This window comes from Euprymna scolopes, chromosome 26, assembly GCF_053919585.1.
Source record: "Euprymna scolopes isolate OS-2025 chromosome 26, ASM5391958v1, whole genome shotgun sequence".
Lineage (NCBI taxonomy): Eukaryota > Metazoa > Mollusca > Cephalopoda > Sepiida > Sepiolidae > Euprymna > Euprymna scolopes.
This window is the reverse complement of record NC_136507.1, coordinates 59492263-59510327: the sequence shown is the minus strand read 5'-3', so window position 1 is coordinate 59510327 and position 18065 is coordinate 59492263. Positions and strand designations below refer to the sequence as shown.

Genomic DNA, 18065 nt, shown 5'->3' with positions numbered 1-18065 from the left:
AAAAACTTTTATGAAACGGCGAGAACTTATGCAGCAACCTGATAATAATTATGGATCAAATGTCGGTGATTCCAATGAATATTTATTTTTTATTTGACAATCTATCATACTATGTTGTTATCTTGCACCCAGGTGTGTGTCGATGCCAAGTTCACTTATTTCAGTCAAATGAATTTTCAGTACATCCAACAATTATTTTGATGATCCAGGCATCATCAAAAGCTTTCATCTTGTAGCAGTTACATAACTGAGATTCGTTTTCTTTTGTATTTATATGCAGTCTCTTGCATAGTATTAAGTTTTAGTTCGGTTGGCTAAAACAGACATGTTAAAACTTGCATATAAATACATTGAGCAATTCGAAAATTCAGAACTCTGTAATGTAGTCATTACATGTCAACACTCGGGACCCACACGTTGTATGCAGACAGTCACAAAGAAACAAAGACAAGGAAAGAATTCGACTCACTTTTTTTCAATTAAAACAACAGACATTTATGTACAGGTACTTCCAGAATAATGTCTTGTCACTTATTCAAAACTCTTCTCACACACATGTGTGTGAGAAGAGTTATACACAGATAGACAGACAATTTCGCTTTTATGGATTGGAGTGGAGCCATAAAACTGATTATTGGACATTTAAGACTGAAAATTGGTGGACAAGTCATAGACTGAAGTTTACTTGTACCAAATATTGTTGGAATACAGTAAGGATGGTGAATTTTATTAATGAACTAGCCTGGATGCCCGATGTTTGGAGGTGTGTGTTGAGCAAAAAAAAAAGTGGTAGTAGGCAGGCAGTCTCAAACCTGTACAGCAAAGGAGGAAAAGAATGTGAAAAGAACAAAATGTGATGTCTTTGCCGTTGCATCCATCGCCAAACCGGACGTGGCGAAGGTTTAAATTAAGACTAGTCAATCGAAAAGACAAGACTCTGCCGTGTTCAACATGTGGTACATGTCTTTGTCCGACCATGTTTAGAATGGGTCTGTTCCTGTCACCTTCGGCTCACATATGTAACACATCTCTCTGTCCTGCATTTTAGTCTTTCTCACTGTAACGTTACTCGCACACAGCTCGGTTATTTGCATACAACTGCCATTGCTGCTGCTGCTGCTGCTGCTGCTGCTGCTGCTGCCATACACGCATCTACACTCTATTATAGCTATTTTAATTTCTGCCAAACCTAACTTTGGTGCTAAAATATAAGCAGTTGCAAAATAGACACAATTGAGCCATGACACTAAAAAACAGCTCTTCTTGCTATGTTGTGGCAGGAATAGATGGAACTCTTTCTATCACTAAAGCCTGCCTACTAAACCAACTTGCCTTACATTTTTGAGTCCCTGCAGTAAGGAAGCTGTTAAATAAAGTTGAGTTAATTTGCCCATTTAACATAATGTTAATAGCGTTTGCTAATGGGCCAAGAAACCAGGGTTCAATCCTCGGTCGAGTCAAATCAAACTCTTTAAAAATAATACTTGATGACCTCTTGCTAAATACTTAGTATTCCTGGGGGATCGAGGGCAAGTAGAGTAGTCCTGGGAATTGAGTGGCAGCCTCCTCTACATCTCAGTGTAGCAACTAATGAAAAGGAAACCTTCAAGTTGCCCTCGACTATAGTCGGCTATTTAGCTTTAACCAGTCCATTGGGTATAATGGTAAGAGTGTTTGCGAATGGGCCAGGAGATCGTGGTTCAATCCTCAGTTGAGTGTTACTAAAAACTTTTTAAAAAATGGTACTTGATGACCCCTTGCTAAACACTCAGCATTATAGTAGGAGCAAGTGGAATAATCTTGGGAATGAAGTGGCGCCCTCTCCTTCACCTCGGTGTAGCAGTTAATAAAAAGGGAGCCTTCTGGTTGGCCTTGTCTATAATCAACCATATAATTGTAGAGAAGATGTTGGTATTTTTAATGGAACTCTGGTAACTTTTTTTTTTCTTCTTCATTTCAAGCTAGCTCAGTTTTCTGGGTAACAGATGCTACTTTAGAATTCCAATCTCCATCCTCATTGCACCAACCTTTTAACAATCTTAAGCTGCCTCTAATGGCAACGCATACTTACCTGGCACAGCTTGAGTAGATGTGATCCATATCAGTTGAGGATACACCAGATTATTCTTAGAAAGAAACTTTGCTGATGGAAATTCCGTTTAGTTTTGTCTAGATAGAGAGAGAACGGAAATTATTGACAGTGGTTGTAGCTAAACGAGTTTTTGTCATCTTCCATGAAAATAACCATGGAGCGGAAAAAGCTAACAGCATCTCTTCTGTGAGGAAGAAGCTGAAGAATAGGAAATACGAGAGTCTCATTCTGACATTTAATTAACTTTATTGATTATCTTCGTTTGAAAGTTTGTATACAGAAATAGTTAATTATGGAAAGAGTTAATATGCACGGACGTAGATGAAAGATTAGGCAGACCTGTTGAAAGAAAGAGTTCATGGATGCGTGTTGAAGTTAGTAGTAGAAACGTGCGTCCATGTATGGACAAGAACAACAGATTAGAGAGTCCTGTGGGAGAATAAGAGTTCATGTGTTTACCGCATTGACGTCTGTGTGCGGAGGTAGCCATGTTTGTATTCACGTCTTTGTCGAACCCCGGGCCCCAGTGGGTTCTATTGCATCCCAAGGGAGTAGTTGGGGATTATTTCGTGTTACGTGTTGTTGTTGTCAGTCCAAGATCTGTGAAGAAAGAGAAAGAATTGCCTCAACTCACCTGAATGGTGGTCTTTGATTTGCCAAGATAGAAAGGAAGTTCATCGCTACAACCAATCAACGATGATGTTATATTACAAACATATTCAAAATATTAAGCCGTGAGTATATCTGCTCCTGTTGCTACAGGCTACAGGGAAGAGAAGATGATCCCTCCTCACTAGATTTCAAAGTCAGCTTTGTCGTCTCTCAATGCAAGAAAGTGTACTCTGAACAGCATCTCACCAGATGTGGTAACAAGTACTCTATATTAGGACATATTCGACTTTTATGCATGTAAAGGATTTCGTCAGGGATGAGGTATTTTTATTTTCTGCAGTGGTAAAATGATCCAACCATTTTTCCAGCAACGTTGGCAACGGATTTGAAGTAAGTTTTTCATTTCAAGTCTGGATTGCAGATCAGTCCTAAAAACTTATCAAAGCAAGATGATTTTATTTATTTATTTTTATTTTATTTATTTATTTTTATTTTATTTATTTATTTTTATTTTATTAATTTTTATTTTATTTATTTTTATTTTATTTATTAAATAATTTATTTATTTAAAAACTTATAAAAGCAAGATGATTTTATTTATTTATTTTTATTTTTATTTTATTTATTTTTATTTTATTTATTTATTTTTATTTTATTTATTTTTTATTTTATTTATTGTTATTTTATTTATCAAATAATTTATTTATTTAAAAACTTATCAAAGCAAGAGGATTTTATTTATTTATTTTTATTTATTTTTTATTTTTATTTTATTTATTTTTATTTTATTTATTTTTATTTTATTTATTTATTTTTATTTTATTTATTTTTTATTTTATTTATTTTTATTTTATTTATTAAATAATTTATTTATTTAAAAACTTATCAAAGCAAGAGGATTTTATTTATTTATTTTTATTTATTTTTTATTTTTATTTTTTATTTTATTTATTGTTATTTTATTTATTAAATAATTTATTTATTTAAAAACTTATCAAAGCAAGAGGATTTTATTTATTTATTTTTATTTATTTTTTATTTTATTTATTTTTTATTTTATTTATTTTTATTTTACTTATTAAATAATTTATTTATTTAAAAACTTATCAAAGCAAGAGGATTTTATTTATTTATTTTTATTTTATTTTTTATTTTATTTATTTTTTATTTCATTTATTAAATAATTTATTTATTTAAAAACTTATCAAAGCAAGAGGATTTTATTTATTTATTTTTATTTTATTTTTTATTTTATTTATTTTTTATTTCATTTATTAAATAATTTATTTATTTAAAAACTTATCAAAGCAAGAGGATTTTATTTATTTATTTTTATTTTATTTTTTATTTTATTTATTTTTTATTTTATTTATTAAATAATTTATTTATTTAAAAACTTATCAAAGCAAGAGGATTTTATTTATTTATTTTATTTTATTTATTTATTTTATTTTATTTATTTTTTATTTTATTTATTAAATAATTTATTTATTTAAAAACTTATCAAAGCAAGAGGATTTTATTTATTTATTTATTTTTATTTATTTTTTATTTTATTTATTTTTTATTTTATTTATTTTTTATTTTATTTATTTTTATTTTATTTATTAAATAATTTATTTATTTAAAAACTTATCAAAGCAAGAGGATTTTATTTATTTATTTTTATTTTATTTATTTTTTATTTTATTTATTTTATTTTATTTATTAAATAATTTATTTATTTAAAAACTTATCAAAGCAAGAGGATTTTATTTATTTATTTTTATTTTATTTATTTATTTTTTATTTTATTTATTTTTATTTTATTTATTAAATAATTTATTTATTTAAAAACTTATCAAAGCAAGAGGATTTTATTTATTTATTTTTATTTTATTTATTTTTTATTTTATTTATTTTATTTTATTTATTAAATAATTTATTTATTTAAAAACTTATCAAAGCAAGAGGATTTTATTTATTTATTTTTATTTTATTTATTTTTTATTTTATTTATTTTTTATTTTATTTATTTTTATTTTATTTATTAAATAATTTATTTATTTAAAAACTTATCAAAGCAAGAGGATTTTATTTATTTATTTTATTTTATTTATGTTTTATTTTATTTATTTTTATTTTATTTATTAAATAATTTATTTATTTAAAAACTTATCAAAGCAAGAGGATTTTATTTATTTATTTTTATTTTATTTATTTTTTATTTTATTTATTTTTTATTTTATTTATTTTTATTTTATTTATTAAATAATTTATTTATTTAAAAACTTATCAAAGCAAGAGGATTTTATTTATTTATTTTATTTTATTTATGTTTTATTTTATTTATTTTTATTTTATTTATTAAATAATTTATTTATTTAAAAACTTATCAAAGCAAGAGGATTTTATTTATTTATTTATTATTTTTTACTGTTATTTACTTCAAATAAGGCATATTGCCACTTGGGCGTAAGGGTCTACTATTTGAGGCCATATCTACAGGGGCACTGTGTAGGGAGTTGAGCAGCGAGATGTCTGTTCACATTACACTTAAATTTCTGTATGTTAGTATGGTCAGAGAAACAGGAGACTGAGAGAGAATTCCAAAATCAAGCAGTTCAAGGAAAGAAACTATTAGAGTAGAAATCTTTCTGACATCTAGGGACATCAACAGTGAAGGGGTGGGATTTTGCTGCTTGTTGGGTTAGTCAGGGGTATTAACATTGATGAGGCATACATGCTACGAGTTCATTAGAGCACATTCTGTTAAAATACTTGCAAAACAGACATAGGATGCAACACTGTGACAATGAGACAGAGATTGGAGCTTGGTTGGTAGTGTGGGATACAAAACTACATGGCCGTAACCTAACTATGGTTCTTTTAATCAAAGTGTCGTATCTATCCTTGTTCAGAGAAGGTGAAATTGAGATATGTCTAGGTGATAAGACCTTATATCTCTCTCTTCTTGTCTCTAGCAATGGCTTTGCTAGAAACGAGATGAATCAATGTCGTATCTATCCTTGTTCAGAGAAGGTGAAATTGAGATATGTCTAGGTGATAAGACCTTATATCTCTCTCTTCTTGTCTCTAGCAATGGCTTTGCTAGAAACGAGATGAATCAATGTCGTATCTATCCTTGTTCAGAGAAGGTGAAATTGAGATATGTCTAGGTGATAAGACCTTATATCTCTCTCTTCTTGTCTCTAGCAATGGCTTTGCTAGAAACGAGATGAATCAATGTCGTATCTATCCTTGTTCAGAGAAGGTGAAATTGAGATATGTCTAGGTGATAAGACCTTATATCTCTCTCTTCTTGTCTCTAGCAATGCCTTTGCTAGACACAAGATGAATCAATGTCGTATCTATCCTTGTTCAGAGAAGGTGAAATTGAGATATGTCTAGGTGATAAGACCTTATATCTCTCTCTTCTTGTCTCTAGCAATGGCTTTGCTAGAAACGAGATGAATCAATGTCGTATCTATCCTTGTTCAGAGAAGGTGAAATTGAGATATGTCTAGGTGATAAGACCTTATATCTCTCTCTTCTTGTCTCTAGCAATGGCTTTGCTAGAAACGAGATGAATCAATGTCGTATCTATCCTTGTTCAGAGAAGGTGAAATTGAGATATGTCTAGGTGATAAGACCTTATATCTCTCTCTTCTCGTCTCTAGCAATGGATTTGCTAGAAACGAGATGAATCAATGTCGTATCTATCCTTGTTCAGAGAAGGTGAAATTGAGATATGTCTAGGTGATAAAACCTTATATCTCTCTCTTCTCGTCTCTAGCAATGCCTTTGCTAGAAACGAGATGAAACTCATAGACTCAATTCCATGTTTATAATTTGTACACACGTCAGCAGATTCAACTTATTTTGTATTCCTGTTTTCGTAACTCTTTTTTCTGTTGGTGAAGCTGAATCAAACTGATTTGAATAGAAGTCGTTCACATCGTTTCAAAGCATTATTTCGTAACGTTAAAAATAAAAACTTTAGAAAACGAAGTAATGCTGTAAAATCTTTTTTATTATTAAATGAAAAATGAAAATCATTTTTTTTTGTAGATTTTTTCGTGGAATCCACCCTAATCAGAGAAGAATCTGTTGGTTTGTTTTACAATCAACACAGATTCGAACAAGTGGCCAAAAATTCAGATACATAACAAATAAATGCTATCAAAGATAAGTTACTCTTCTACTTATCTGGGAATGTTTTTAGTGTTTTGCTAACTTTAAAACGTTTAATCGGTTCGAAAAACATACAGTGTCTAACGTTACGTTAGAACAAGAAAAATGGCCGCGAATTGGCTCATAAAATTCAAAGTTTGGAAAATGAGTTAAAACTAAAAAGTTGTACAAAATACTGTTAGAAACCCACCCAATATATATCACGGTAACATATATTGTTATATATTGAAAAAAATTTTACCACTTTTATTTTTTAATCTCTGTGGATTGTTAAACAAACACAACTTTGTAATTTGTGCGTTTTGCTTTTTTCCTCATTCTTGTTAGTGATGCTAAGGTCCACAGGAGAAAACGGAACGTCCGATCTTGTTGACAGTTGCATCAAAGTCAAATCTTGTTGATGTGCGTCACGTGGTTAGTATGTATATTTGAATTTGAATAGGATTTAGCTACATATTTTGTAACGTTAAAATAAAAGAAAATGTGAAAACCGAATAATGCTGTAAATTTTTTTTAATGAATAGTTTTTATGATTAAGGTGGATTCTACCGAAAGTTTCAGATCGTGATATTAAGTCCACGGATGATTGTTCTAGATGAGAAAACCGAATGATGTTGCAAAATGATTTTGTTTTTGTTTTTTTCTATTATTAAATAAATTTTTTTTTCATTTTTTTATTTATTTAAATTGTAGAGAAATTTTTTTCATTTTTTTATTTATTTAAATTGTAGAGAAATTTTTTTCATTTTTTTATTTATTTAAATTGTAGAGAAATTTTTTTCATTTTTTTATTTATTTAAATTGTAGAGAAATTTTTTTCATTTTTTTATTTATTTAAATTGTAGAGAAATTTTTTTCATTTTTTTATTTATTTAAATTGTAGAGAAATTTTTTTCATTTTTTTTATTTATTTAAATTGTAGAGAAATTTTTTTCATTTTTTTATTTATTTAAATTGTAGAGAAATTTTTTTCATTTTTTTATTTATTTAAATTGTAGAGAAATTTTTTTCATTTTTTTATTTATTTAAATTGTAGAGAAATTTTTTTCATTTTTTTATTTATTTAAATTGTAGAGAAATTTTTTTCATTTTTTTATTTATTTAAATTGTAGAGAAATTTTTTTCATTTTTTTATTTATTTAAATTGTAGAGAAATTTTTTTCATTTTTTTATTTATTTAAATTGTAGAGAAATTTTTTTCATTTTTTTATTTATTTAAATTGTAGAGAAATTTTTTCATTTTTTTATTTATTTAAATTGTAGAGAAATTTTTTTCATTTTTTTATTTATTTAAATTGTAGAGAAATTTTTTTCATTTTTTTATTTATTTAAATTGTAGAGAAATTTTTTTCATTTTTTTATTTATTTAAATTGTAGAGAAATTTTTTTCATTTTTTTATTTATTTAAATTGTAGAGAAATTTTTCCTGTAATGTTTTCTTTTGTTGTTCTATTATTAAATGAAAAATCTCTTTTTTTTTTAATTTAAATTATGGACAGTTTTTTCTTTTAGCCCAAATTTGGTTACTTCATATCAAACAAGACAAGTAACACTAATTCTAACCACAACCATACTAAAAAAAAATGGCGATGATGTAAAGATAAAAGCTTGATTATAGATGCATTAACAGTAACAAGCCAACTCTTTCCCCATTGTACCACTTGCTCGAGATCAGAGGAGAGAGAATCAGAGAGAACTTGGTCGTTTATGGTCTTAGATGTGCTACCATAGATAGTAGTGTCATCAGCATAAATGTCTATGAATGATGTAAGGATGTGACTTGGAAGATCATTAATGTAGATCAGGAAGAGAGTTGGGCCCAGGATGGACCCCTGAGGGACTCCAGCATTAATACTGTGAGCTTCTGAATTTTGCCCATCAACTACTACTCTTATGAACCTATCAGAGAGAAATAATTTAATAATTGAGAAGACATTTCCAGTTATACCGTATCTTGTGAAGTAAACCTTTATGCCATACTCTATCAAAGGCCTTTGATATGTCAAGAGCAATTGCCCTAGAAAGGTAGCCTCCGTCGAGAGATTCGCTAATCCTATGAGATATAACTGTAAGTACATCTGCTGTAGATCTAGCAGAACAGATGGTTGATTACTTCTCTATTTAACACAAATTCCAGTAACTTACTCATGACGCACAGGAAACTTATTGGCCTGTACTGAGAGGGAGATGAGCGATCACCTGAATTCTTAAATACAGGGCATACTGATGAGATTTTACAGGGTGATGGGAAACAATTCTCCTTAAGACAACGTTTAAACAGTTTTGTAAAGATGGACGCTAGTTCAGGTTGAAGTCTTTTGAGTACTATAATTGGAATACCGTCAGGGCCGGTTGCTTTACTGGAATCAAGGTTTTTTATTAGCTTGGCAACATCACATACAGATATTTGTATATCATATAGAGTGTTTTCTGATACAGGAGGAAATATTGGAGGTTGGTCGCAAAGGGTAGAATTAGCTGCAAAGTTCTTGACAAAGAGTTTGGCTTTTTCTGATGCTGACGAGATTACCTCAGGTCCATTTATGATAGTTGAGATAGAGCACACACTCCTGTTCAGGATTCTGTTTGCTGTTTGCCAAAACTGGTGGGTACCAAGCCGCTGCTCCACTACTTTGGACTTGACAGACTGAGCATACAACTCTCTTGCGTTCTTTATTACTTTTATACAGTGGTTGCTGGCAGTCCTGAAAGCGGCTTTAGTCTCAGCACATCTATTATGTTGGAAGCAATGGAAAAAGTGATTTCTGTGCAGAAATGGCTCTCGTGTTGGGGAGGCCTCATGTTTTGATAAGCTTCTGGGCTTGACCTTTACTCCTACTCTTAAATGGAACGCATACATTAAATCCGTTGCCAAGGCCACTGGAAAAATGGTGGGATCCTTCTATCGATCCAGTAGATATCTCACTATTGAGGCAATTCTCTATCTATATAAGAGCCAGGTGCGTCCAAGTATGTAGTACTGTTGCCACATTTGGGCGGGAGCTGCTAGAAAGGACTTATCCTGCCTTGATAGAGTTCAAAATAGACTTTGTGGCCTCGTAGGGAATGTTCTTTTTTCTTCCCTGCAACCTCTTTCTCACAGAAGAGATTTTGGCAGTTTGTCTCTGCTTTATCGTTATTTTCATGGAAAGTGCTCGGCTGAGCTCCAATCTATGGTACCCCCTCACCAAACATTCACAAGAAACACCTGTCTAGCAGAAAACACTATCAACAATTTTCTTCACTCTTTATCTGTGCCTAAACCTAAACGTAGATTCCATGAGTAAAGCTTCTTTCTTAGAATTGTTTTCCTGCTTTCCAGCTGACTACAATATGGTTGTCTTCAAGTCTAACGTAAACAAGTTTTTGGTGAGCCGTTCTATATAAGTTAACAAATTTACCGAATTTCCATTACTAACGATTACTATATTGTCCTTTTGACTACTCTACACTCTTTCACCCTTATACTCGAGTGGCCTCTTGGCCTTGATAAGTGGTGATGCCTATGCAAAAAAAAAAAAAAAAAAAAAAAGAAAGATTTCCATAAACGTCTCAATATTTGTTTGCCTTTGTTTTTTTTTTATAGGAATCGCACAAAATAAAGAACTTGATTATTTGGTGGTCACTAAAAACAAGAGTTCACGTCACCTGACGACATTGTCCTTTATCATAATGACAGCTGGAGCCACCATTTTAAGCACAGAGCCAACGAGCATCGATGAAGAATAATTGAAAAGAACAAAAAGTGACAGACGTTGACAAATAGTAAAACAAAAATGCCAAAGTATATTTCATTATTGTATTACCAATAAAGTCTTATTCTGTTGCTACTTGCTTAATATTTCGTTATTTAAACCCTGTTTCTCGCATACCGTCACTATTTTTTTTTTTTTTATCTAAACCTTGTTTCTTGCATATTGTCAACGTGTGCACCTGGATATTTAACACTAGGTTTTAGCTTCAAAAACACGTATAATACACACAAGGAAAACACAGTTCATAGATGAATTAAAGTTTATTATTATTTTAAGTAACTTGCTAAATATGTGAAACGAAGATATTAAGAAGAGGATAAAAGAATAAAAACAACCATGTAGATTAGGCTTGAGTACACACAGTAGTGGGTATGATTTGCTGAGGATGCGCTGCTATTGAAATCTCGTAATGTCTCGTTCAACTTTTCTTGCAATGAGTTCTTCATCATCGTGATGTTAGCACTTGTATTAGCCACTCGAACGTCTAGATAAGCTTCAGCCCCGCTGCCAGATGGTTTCCAATCAGTAATTTCTGGTGGTATTCGTTTCAGATGCCACTGGGGTCGGACTTGATTAGTAGAAGGAGTTTCCCAGCGGCTTCGTTCTAGTTCTAGCGGGCGTTTTAGTGCAGATTTCTTGTCATATTTATTATAGCTGTTGCCTTGCTGTTGACGCCCTTGAAGTCTCTGCTTCTCATGTATTGATCTACCGCGATCGGCTTCCTCTTCTTCCTCGTCTTCCTCTTTGGGGGGATTTCGTAGGTCGTCTGGATTAGAATATAAAAGAATAAAATTATTAAAATTAGTGACAACTCTTGAGCAAAAGACAAAAAAGGTGGGGGGGGCAATATATCAAACGTAGATTCATTAAACAGCTTATGATTAACGACTTCAGAAGTTGACAACTTTTTATCGCTTTTTAACACTTGTAGTTATTGTGATCTAAAGAAAAAAAACAACATCACTCCTTTTCACTGACGCCGTAAATTGTGTTAAATAATGTATTCTCTCAGTTCCAAGCAATACGTCACGCTTTCAACGTAACGTTTTTTTTGTTTTTTTTTTTACACAGTGATCACCACTTATCAAGGCCCGGAAGCCACTCAGGGATAAGGGTTATTGCAAGTACATTACGTTAGTGTGGAGATTTGATGAAGTGTTTACTTAAGGGGGCGGTTCATTAGGAATTTGTTAACGTTGGACTTGAAGACATCCAAGTTGTAGTCCGGTGAGAAGCAGGCAGACGGAAGAGAGTTCCACAGGCGTGCACTTCTAAGAAAGAAGCTTTGTTCATGATTTAGGCACAGATAAAAAGTGGGGAAAATTTTTCACAGTGGATTCAGCTAGACGGGTGTTTTTCATGAAAGATTGGCGAGGGGGGACAAGAGATTGGAGTTCAGACGAGCACCTGCCATGGAAATAACGATAAAACAAGGATAGGCTCGCAACGTCTCTTCTGTAGGAGAGAGGTTGCAGGGTAGAGAAAAGGGCATCCCTCACTAAGCCACGAAGTCTATTTTGTACTCTGTCAAGGCAGGATAGGCTGTTTTTAGCAGCTTCTGCCCAGATATGGCGACAGTATTCCATCCTTGGACGTACTTAGCTTTTATATAGATAGAGAATTGCATCAGTAGTGAGATATCTTCTGGAGCGGTAGAAGGATCCCACCATCTTTCCAGCAACCTTGCCAACAGACTTGATGTACATGTTCCATTTCAGATCAGGAGTAAAGGTCAAACCTAGAAGCTTGTCAAAACACGGGGCCTCACCCAGACGAGAGCCATCTATCACAATTGATGCCAGATGGGGATCAGAGCATTGATGATGTAAGGATAGGAGTTTGGTTTTGGATGCATTAAAGGTAACCAGCCACATCTTCCCCCACTGAACCACGCGCTCGAGATCAGAGGAGAGAGAATCAGAGAGAACTTTGTCATTTACAGCCTTTGATGTGTTGCCATAGATGGTCGTGTCATCAGCATAGATGTCAACGAATGATTTAAGTATGTGTTTAGGGAGGTCATTGATGGAGATCAGGAAGAGAGTTGGGCCCAGGATTGACCCCTGAGGGACTCCAGCATTTATATTGCAGGCCTCCGATTTTTGTCCATCTACCACTACTCTTATGAGCCTATCGGAGAGAAATGATTTAATGATTGAGAAAACATTTCCAGTTATACCGTAGCTGGAAATCTTGTGAAGTAGACCCTTATGCCATACCTTGTCGAAGGCCTTTGATATGTCAAGAGCAATTACCCTAGAAAGGAAGCCTTTGTCAAGAGATTCACTAATCCTGTGGGATATAACCGTCAGCACATCTGCGGTAGATCTTGCAGAGCGAAAACCATATTGTGTGTCACTAAGAAGGTTATTCCTGCTGAGGTGGTTGACTATTTCTCTATTTAATATGGATTCCAGCAACTTACTCATAACACACAGGAGACTTATTGGTCTGTACTGAGAGGGAGATGACTTATCACCTGAATTCTTAAATACAGGGCAAACTAATGAGGTCTTCCAGGGAGTTGGAAAGCACTTCTCCTTAAGGCAGCGCTTAAATAGTTTCATAAGTATGGGAGCAAGTTCTGGTTGAAGCTTTTTTAACACTATAATTGGGATGCCATCAGGGCCAGTTGCTTTACTGGAATCTAGGTTCTTGATTAGCTTGGCGACCTCATGCACGGATATTTGTATATTACCTAGCTTGTTCTGTGTTATAGGAGGAAATATGGGGAGTTGATGGCCTTCGTCGCATAGGGTAGAATTAGCTGCAAAGTTCTTGGCAAATAGTTTGGCCTTGTCTGACGCTGAGGAGATGACCTCTGGTCCATTGATAATGGTTGGGATAGAACGCACACTTCTTTCTGTTCAGGATCCTATTTGTTATTTGCCAAAACTGGTTGGAACCAAGCCGCTGATCAGCTACCTTGGATTTAACAGACTGGGCATATAGCTCTCTTGCATTTTTTATTACTCTTTTACAGTGGTTGCTGGCAGTCCTGAAAGCAGCTTTAGTCTCAGTGCATCTATTACATTGGTAGCTATGGAAAAAGTGATTTCTGTGTGCGATAGCAGCAGCACATTCTGGGGAGAACCATGGCTGGCTGTTAGGTTTTTGTTGGAATTTTTTAGATGGTATGAATTGGTCTATGCCTACAATTAACCATTCGGTCAGATCTGATACTATAGAGGACACTTCCTTTTTAAACATGGAGTGCAGAGGTAAATCAGATATGAATGTACGGAAGCTATCCCAGTCAGCCATAGAGTATCGGTATACAGTACAGTGGAGGGGTACGTCTGGGGACTTCTTACATTTTGTTTTTATCTTAACTGATACGACGGAGTGGTCGGAGGATCCTAGAAGAGAATGAACAGAACATGAACATAGCTCAGGGGAAGTTGAGAGAAAAAGGTCTAGGAGGCTTGCATATTGACCAGGTGTATCGGGCACACGGGTGGGTTCGCGAACAATCTGAGTGAGGTCATAAGCAATGGCCAAATCATGACAAAACCTCTCCTCATCGTCTGTCTTATTTGAATGGGTCAGCCATTCCATGTTATGGCGTTGAAGTCACCACAGATGTGGATGTTAGCCAAGGGTGTGAAGACAGTATGTGGTCTATTTTCTCAGATATGCTCTTAAAGATAGTAACTTTGTTGTTGTGGGGCCGATAGAGGGCAAATATAAATGCAGTGGTGTTAGCAAGTGCAACCCTGAAGCACATATAGGGTTAATTAGGATCTTTCTAGAGATATCCCTGCCACACGGGAAGCCATCCTTAATGTAGGCACATATTCCATGCCCATGGCGATCTTGGGGGTTCCTCAAAATGAACTCGCTATGACTCAGAGGAGAGAAGGCAGAAAGAGATGAGAGTCATTATTTTACTTTTGATTTAAATGAGATATACACCATGCATGAGATATACACCATGCATGAGATATACACCATGCACAAAATAGTAATCAACGATTGCGATAAGCAAACTTGTTTGTAACGATTATCAAAATAGATGGATAGTGCTTAAAATCCGGGTAGACTTACTGCAACCAAAACTCCGAGTACCGCTTGTTATTGTTTATGAATACTCACTAATATTAACTTGGTTTGATCTTCTACAACACTATTAATAAACAAATAATGATACCTTGTCTTGTGGCCTTCATTCAGTCTCAAGAAACCAAAAATACTTCCTGTAAGGATAGCGACACTTGTAATTGTGAACACGTATAGTTGCGCAATCTCCAACTACACATCTTCTGAGTCGGTGATGCCTGATTCCAGTGACAACGACAAGTCCATGGCGACTGGAAACAATGCCGAAATAGTTGGAGAGCACATACAGCACCTGGTATTCATCCATTTAATACTGACCTGACACGACATCACTTAACTTTGATAATCTAATGAGAATAGGTGCGTCAATGTGATTGTGCTGTATCTCTCTCTCTCTCTCTCTCTCTCTCTCTCTCTCTCTCTCTCTCTCTCTCTCTCATATATATATATATATACTAGCATGGGTGCCGGCGTTGCCCGGGTGTTTGGAGTTGTGTGTTGAGCAAAAAAATAAAGCAAATAGTGGTTGTAGGAAGGCAGGCTCGAACCCGTACAGTGAAGGAGTAAAGGATGTGAAAAAAACGTGACGTCTTTGCTATTACGACCACCGCCAAACCGGAAGTGACGTAGGTTTAAATTAAGGCTAGACAATCGAAAAGAGGGAATGACTTTGCGGAAAAAGCAATCCCTCCCTGTAGAAAAGTGCCCAGTTGAGGGTGAAGAAATTTCTGTTTTTAGCCAATTTTTCGGTATTTGTCGTCTGAAGGGTCGAACTTCAAAACGATACTGATCTTGGTAAAATCCGTCACCTCTGTTGAAAGTTTTAGACATGTTAACATACATACATACATTTATATATTCATAGCTCAAATTTTCGACCCAAACCGATTAAAAAGCTTGACCTATCTCTGAATACCCTTTATGTAAAATTTCAAATGTTTAGACAAACACTTGAAATTTTAGATATAGGTTTCTTGGGCATGGATCTAACTTAATAACTTGATTTGAACCTAAAACAATAAATGTTAAGGGGTCATAATAGGGGTCAAAGTTAAAAAAAAAATTTGTCCTCTGCGGTCTCTACCAAATTACTCAGACAATTTCTTGTCTAAACATTTGAAATTTTACATAAAGGGTATTCAGAGATAGGGCAAGCTTTTTCATCAGTTTGGTTCCAAAATTTTAGTTACCAATATATAAATGTATGTATGTATGTTTGCATGTCTGCCTAAAACTTTCAACAGAGGCAACGGATTTTACCAAGATCAGTATCGTTTTGACGTTTAACCTTTCAGACGACAAATATCGAAACATTGGCTAAAAAGATTAATATCTCCATCTTCAACTGGGCACTTTTCTACGGGGGGGGGGGTCGCTTTTTTCGCCGTTTTTTTTTTTTTAAGTCATCCTCTCCTTTCGATTGTGTAGCCTAAATTTAAACCTACGTCACTTCCGGTTTGGTGGTGGTCGTAACAGCAAAGGCGTCAGGTTTTTTCCCGTTCTTTTCCTCCTTTGGGGTACGGGTTCGAGCCTGTCTTCCTACTACCACCTTTTTTTTTTTTTTTGCTCAACATACACATCCAAACGCCTGGGCAACGCCGGGCTGAAATGCTAGTATATATATATATGAGAGTTAAAAGTTTAAGATCGATTCATTAAAAGGAGACTTATCGGGATAATGCAAAGCTCAACAAATTATTTTGGAGCTTATTTAGAATGTCAATAAGATAAGAAAATAACAATATAAAAATATATACTAATGTATATATATTTATTTGATAAGGATGATACATCAATTAGGGGTGTAGGATAAGTAAAATTCTTTATACCATTGTATTTCGAAGCCTAATGCTTCTCATCAGAAGAGGAAACAAGATGCTAGGCAACATGCTAAATCCCTATTATGTTACCTAGCAAGCATCTTCTCTCCTCTTCCGATGAGAAGCATTAGGCTTTGAAATACCATGGTATAAGGAGTTTTACTTATCCTACACCCCTAAGTGATGTATCATTCTTATTGAATAAACGAATAAATCTAAATACATTAGTAGATATTTTTATATTGTTTTTTTTTTATTATTGATACTCTCTCTCTCTCTCTCTCTCTCTCTCTCTCTCTCTCTCTCTCTCTCGAAAAGATGAAACACTTGTGTCTGTAGTTATTTAATAAGTATTATAGTAAATAATTATGTTAGTCCCTTTAAGAAACTCGTTTCTTATCGTTGAGCACTTTACAGTTGAAATTCGGTCACTTGTATGCGCAGATCATCATATAATGATCACTTTGACAGACGTTAAGAAACATTTTAAAAATAAATGTTTAAATTTCAACAATATTTATCGCGGTCAACGGTGGCCGAATACATTTGGTCTTTGCCAATGTAGTCAGAGATGGCTTCGTTGCTGGATTCGAATCTCTCAACCGGCATTAATCGTGACACTCTGCATTGATGATTCTCGAAAGGTAGGTATTTAATAATTATTATAGTAACTAATTATGTGTGTGTGTGTGTGAGTGTGTGTGTGTGTGTGTGTATGTGTGTGTGCTTTTAACACTGGAAATTTTTCCAATAGCATATTATGTATCAAGCATCTCTAACGTTGACATCACCACCCAAGCAGACAATACCACTAAACAAACTATTTATCCAGTTTGCAAGCCTGAATACAAAAATAGAAACAAAATACCACTAAGTGAAAAACTGAATTTGTACAGGATTCGAACCTGTGCCTCAGAAGCAGAATCATCTAACATGGGCGTCATTTAAAAACATTTGACTAATGAGTCATATATCCAGAGTATGATGAAATAGTACAAACAAATCATCTCCGAAGCTGTATGAATCTCATCTTCCACACTATGCTATCGTTCCTTTATATCCAGCCCCAAAGACTAAATAATTCAGCAGATGATGAGTTTGAAAGAGTAAATACAATAAAAATTACGTATAAGCGATAAAAATTGTTTTATGTTTGTTTGTAACTCATGTGAAAACTCCTTGTAAATAAATAAATAAATAATAATTATAAATAATAATAAATAATAACAATAATAATAAATAATAATAATAATAATAAATAATAATAATAAATAATAATAATAATAATAATAATAATTATAAATAATAATAATAAATAAGATTAATAATAATAATAATAATAAATAATAATAATAATAAATAAGATTAATAATAATAATAATAAATAATAATAATAATAATAATAATAATAATTATAAATAATAATAATAAATAAGATTAATAATAATAATAAATAATAATAATAATAAATAAGATTAATAATAATAATAATAAATAATAATAATAATAAATAAGATTAATAATAATAATAATAATAATAATAATAATAATAAT

General features: G+C 32.9%; 2 protein-coding genes across 6 annotated transcripts in view; one reads left to right on the top strand and one right to left on the bottom strand.

Moving 5' to 3' along the window:
• Positions 1-10716, top strand: part of LOC145248091 (uncharacterized) — a 79447-nt gene extending 68731 nt beyond the window's left edge. For 2 of the 3 annotated variants that reach the window (XM_080109878.1, XM_080109879.1), the window contains one exon: positions 10464-10698. In XM_080109878.1, coding sequence (XP_079966004.1) covers positions 10464-10606 — 143 coding nt within the window. In that variant the 3' untranslated portion in view covers positions 10607-10698. Of the gene's footprint in view, positions 1-10463 lie in introns of all 3 variants that reach the window. The other variant, XM_080109877.1, reaches the window with a different exon arrangement.
• Positions 10717-10873: 157 nt separating this feature from the next.
• Positions 10874-18065, bottom strand: part of LOC145248092 (uncharacterized) — a 32054-nt gene continuing 24862 nt past the window's right edge. For 2 of the 3 annotated variants that reach the window (XM_080109881.1, XM_080109880.1), the window contains exon 4: positions 10874-11398. In XM_080109881.1, the coding sequence (XP_079966007.1) occupies positions 10938-11398 (461 nt within the window). In that variant the 3' untranslated portion in view covers positions 10874-10937. The remainder of the gene's footprint in view (positions 11399-18065) is intronic. The other variant, XR_013863325.1, reaches the window with a different exon arrangement.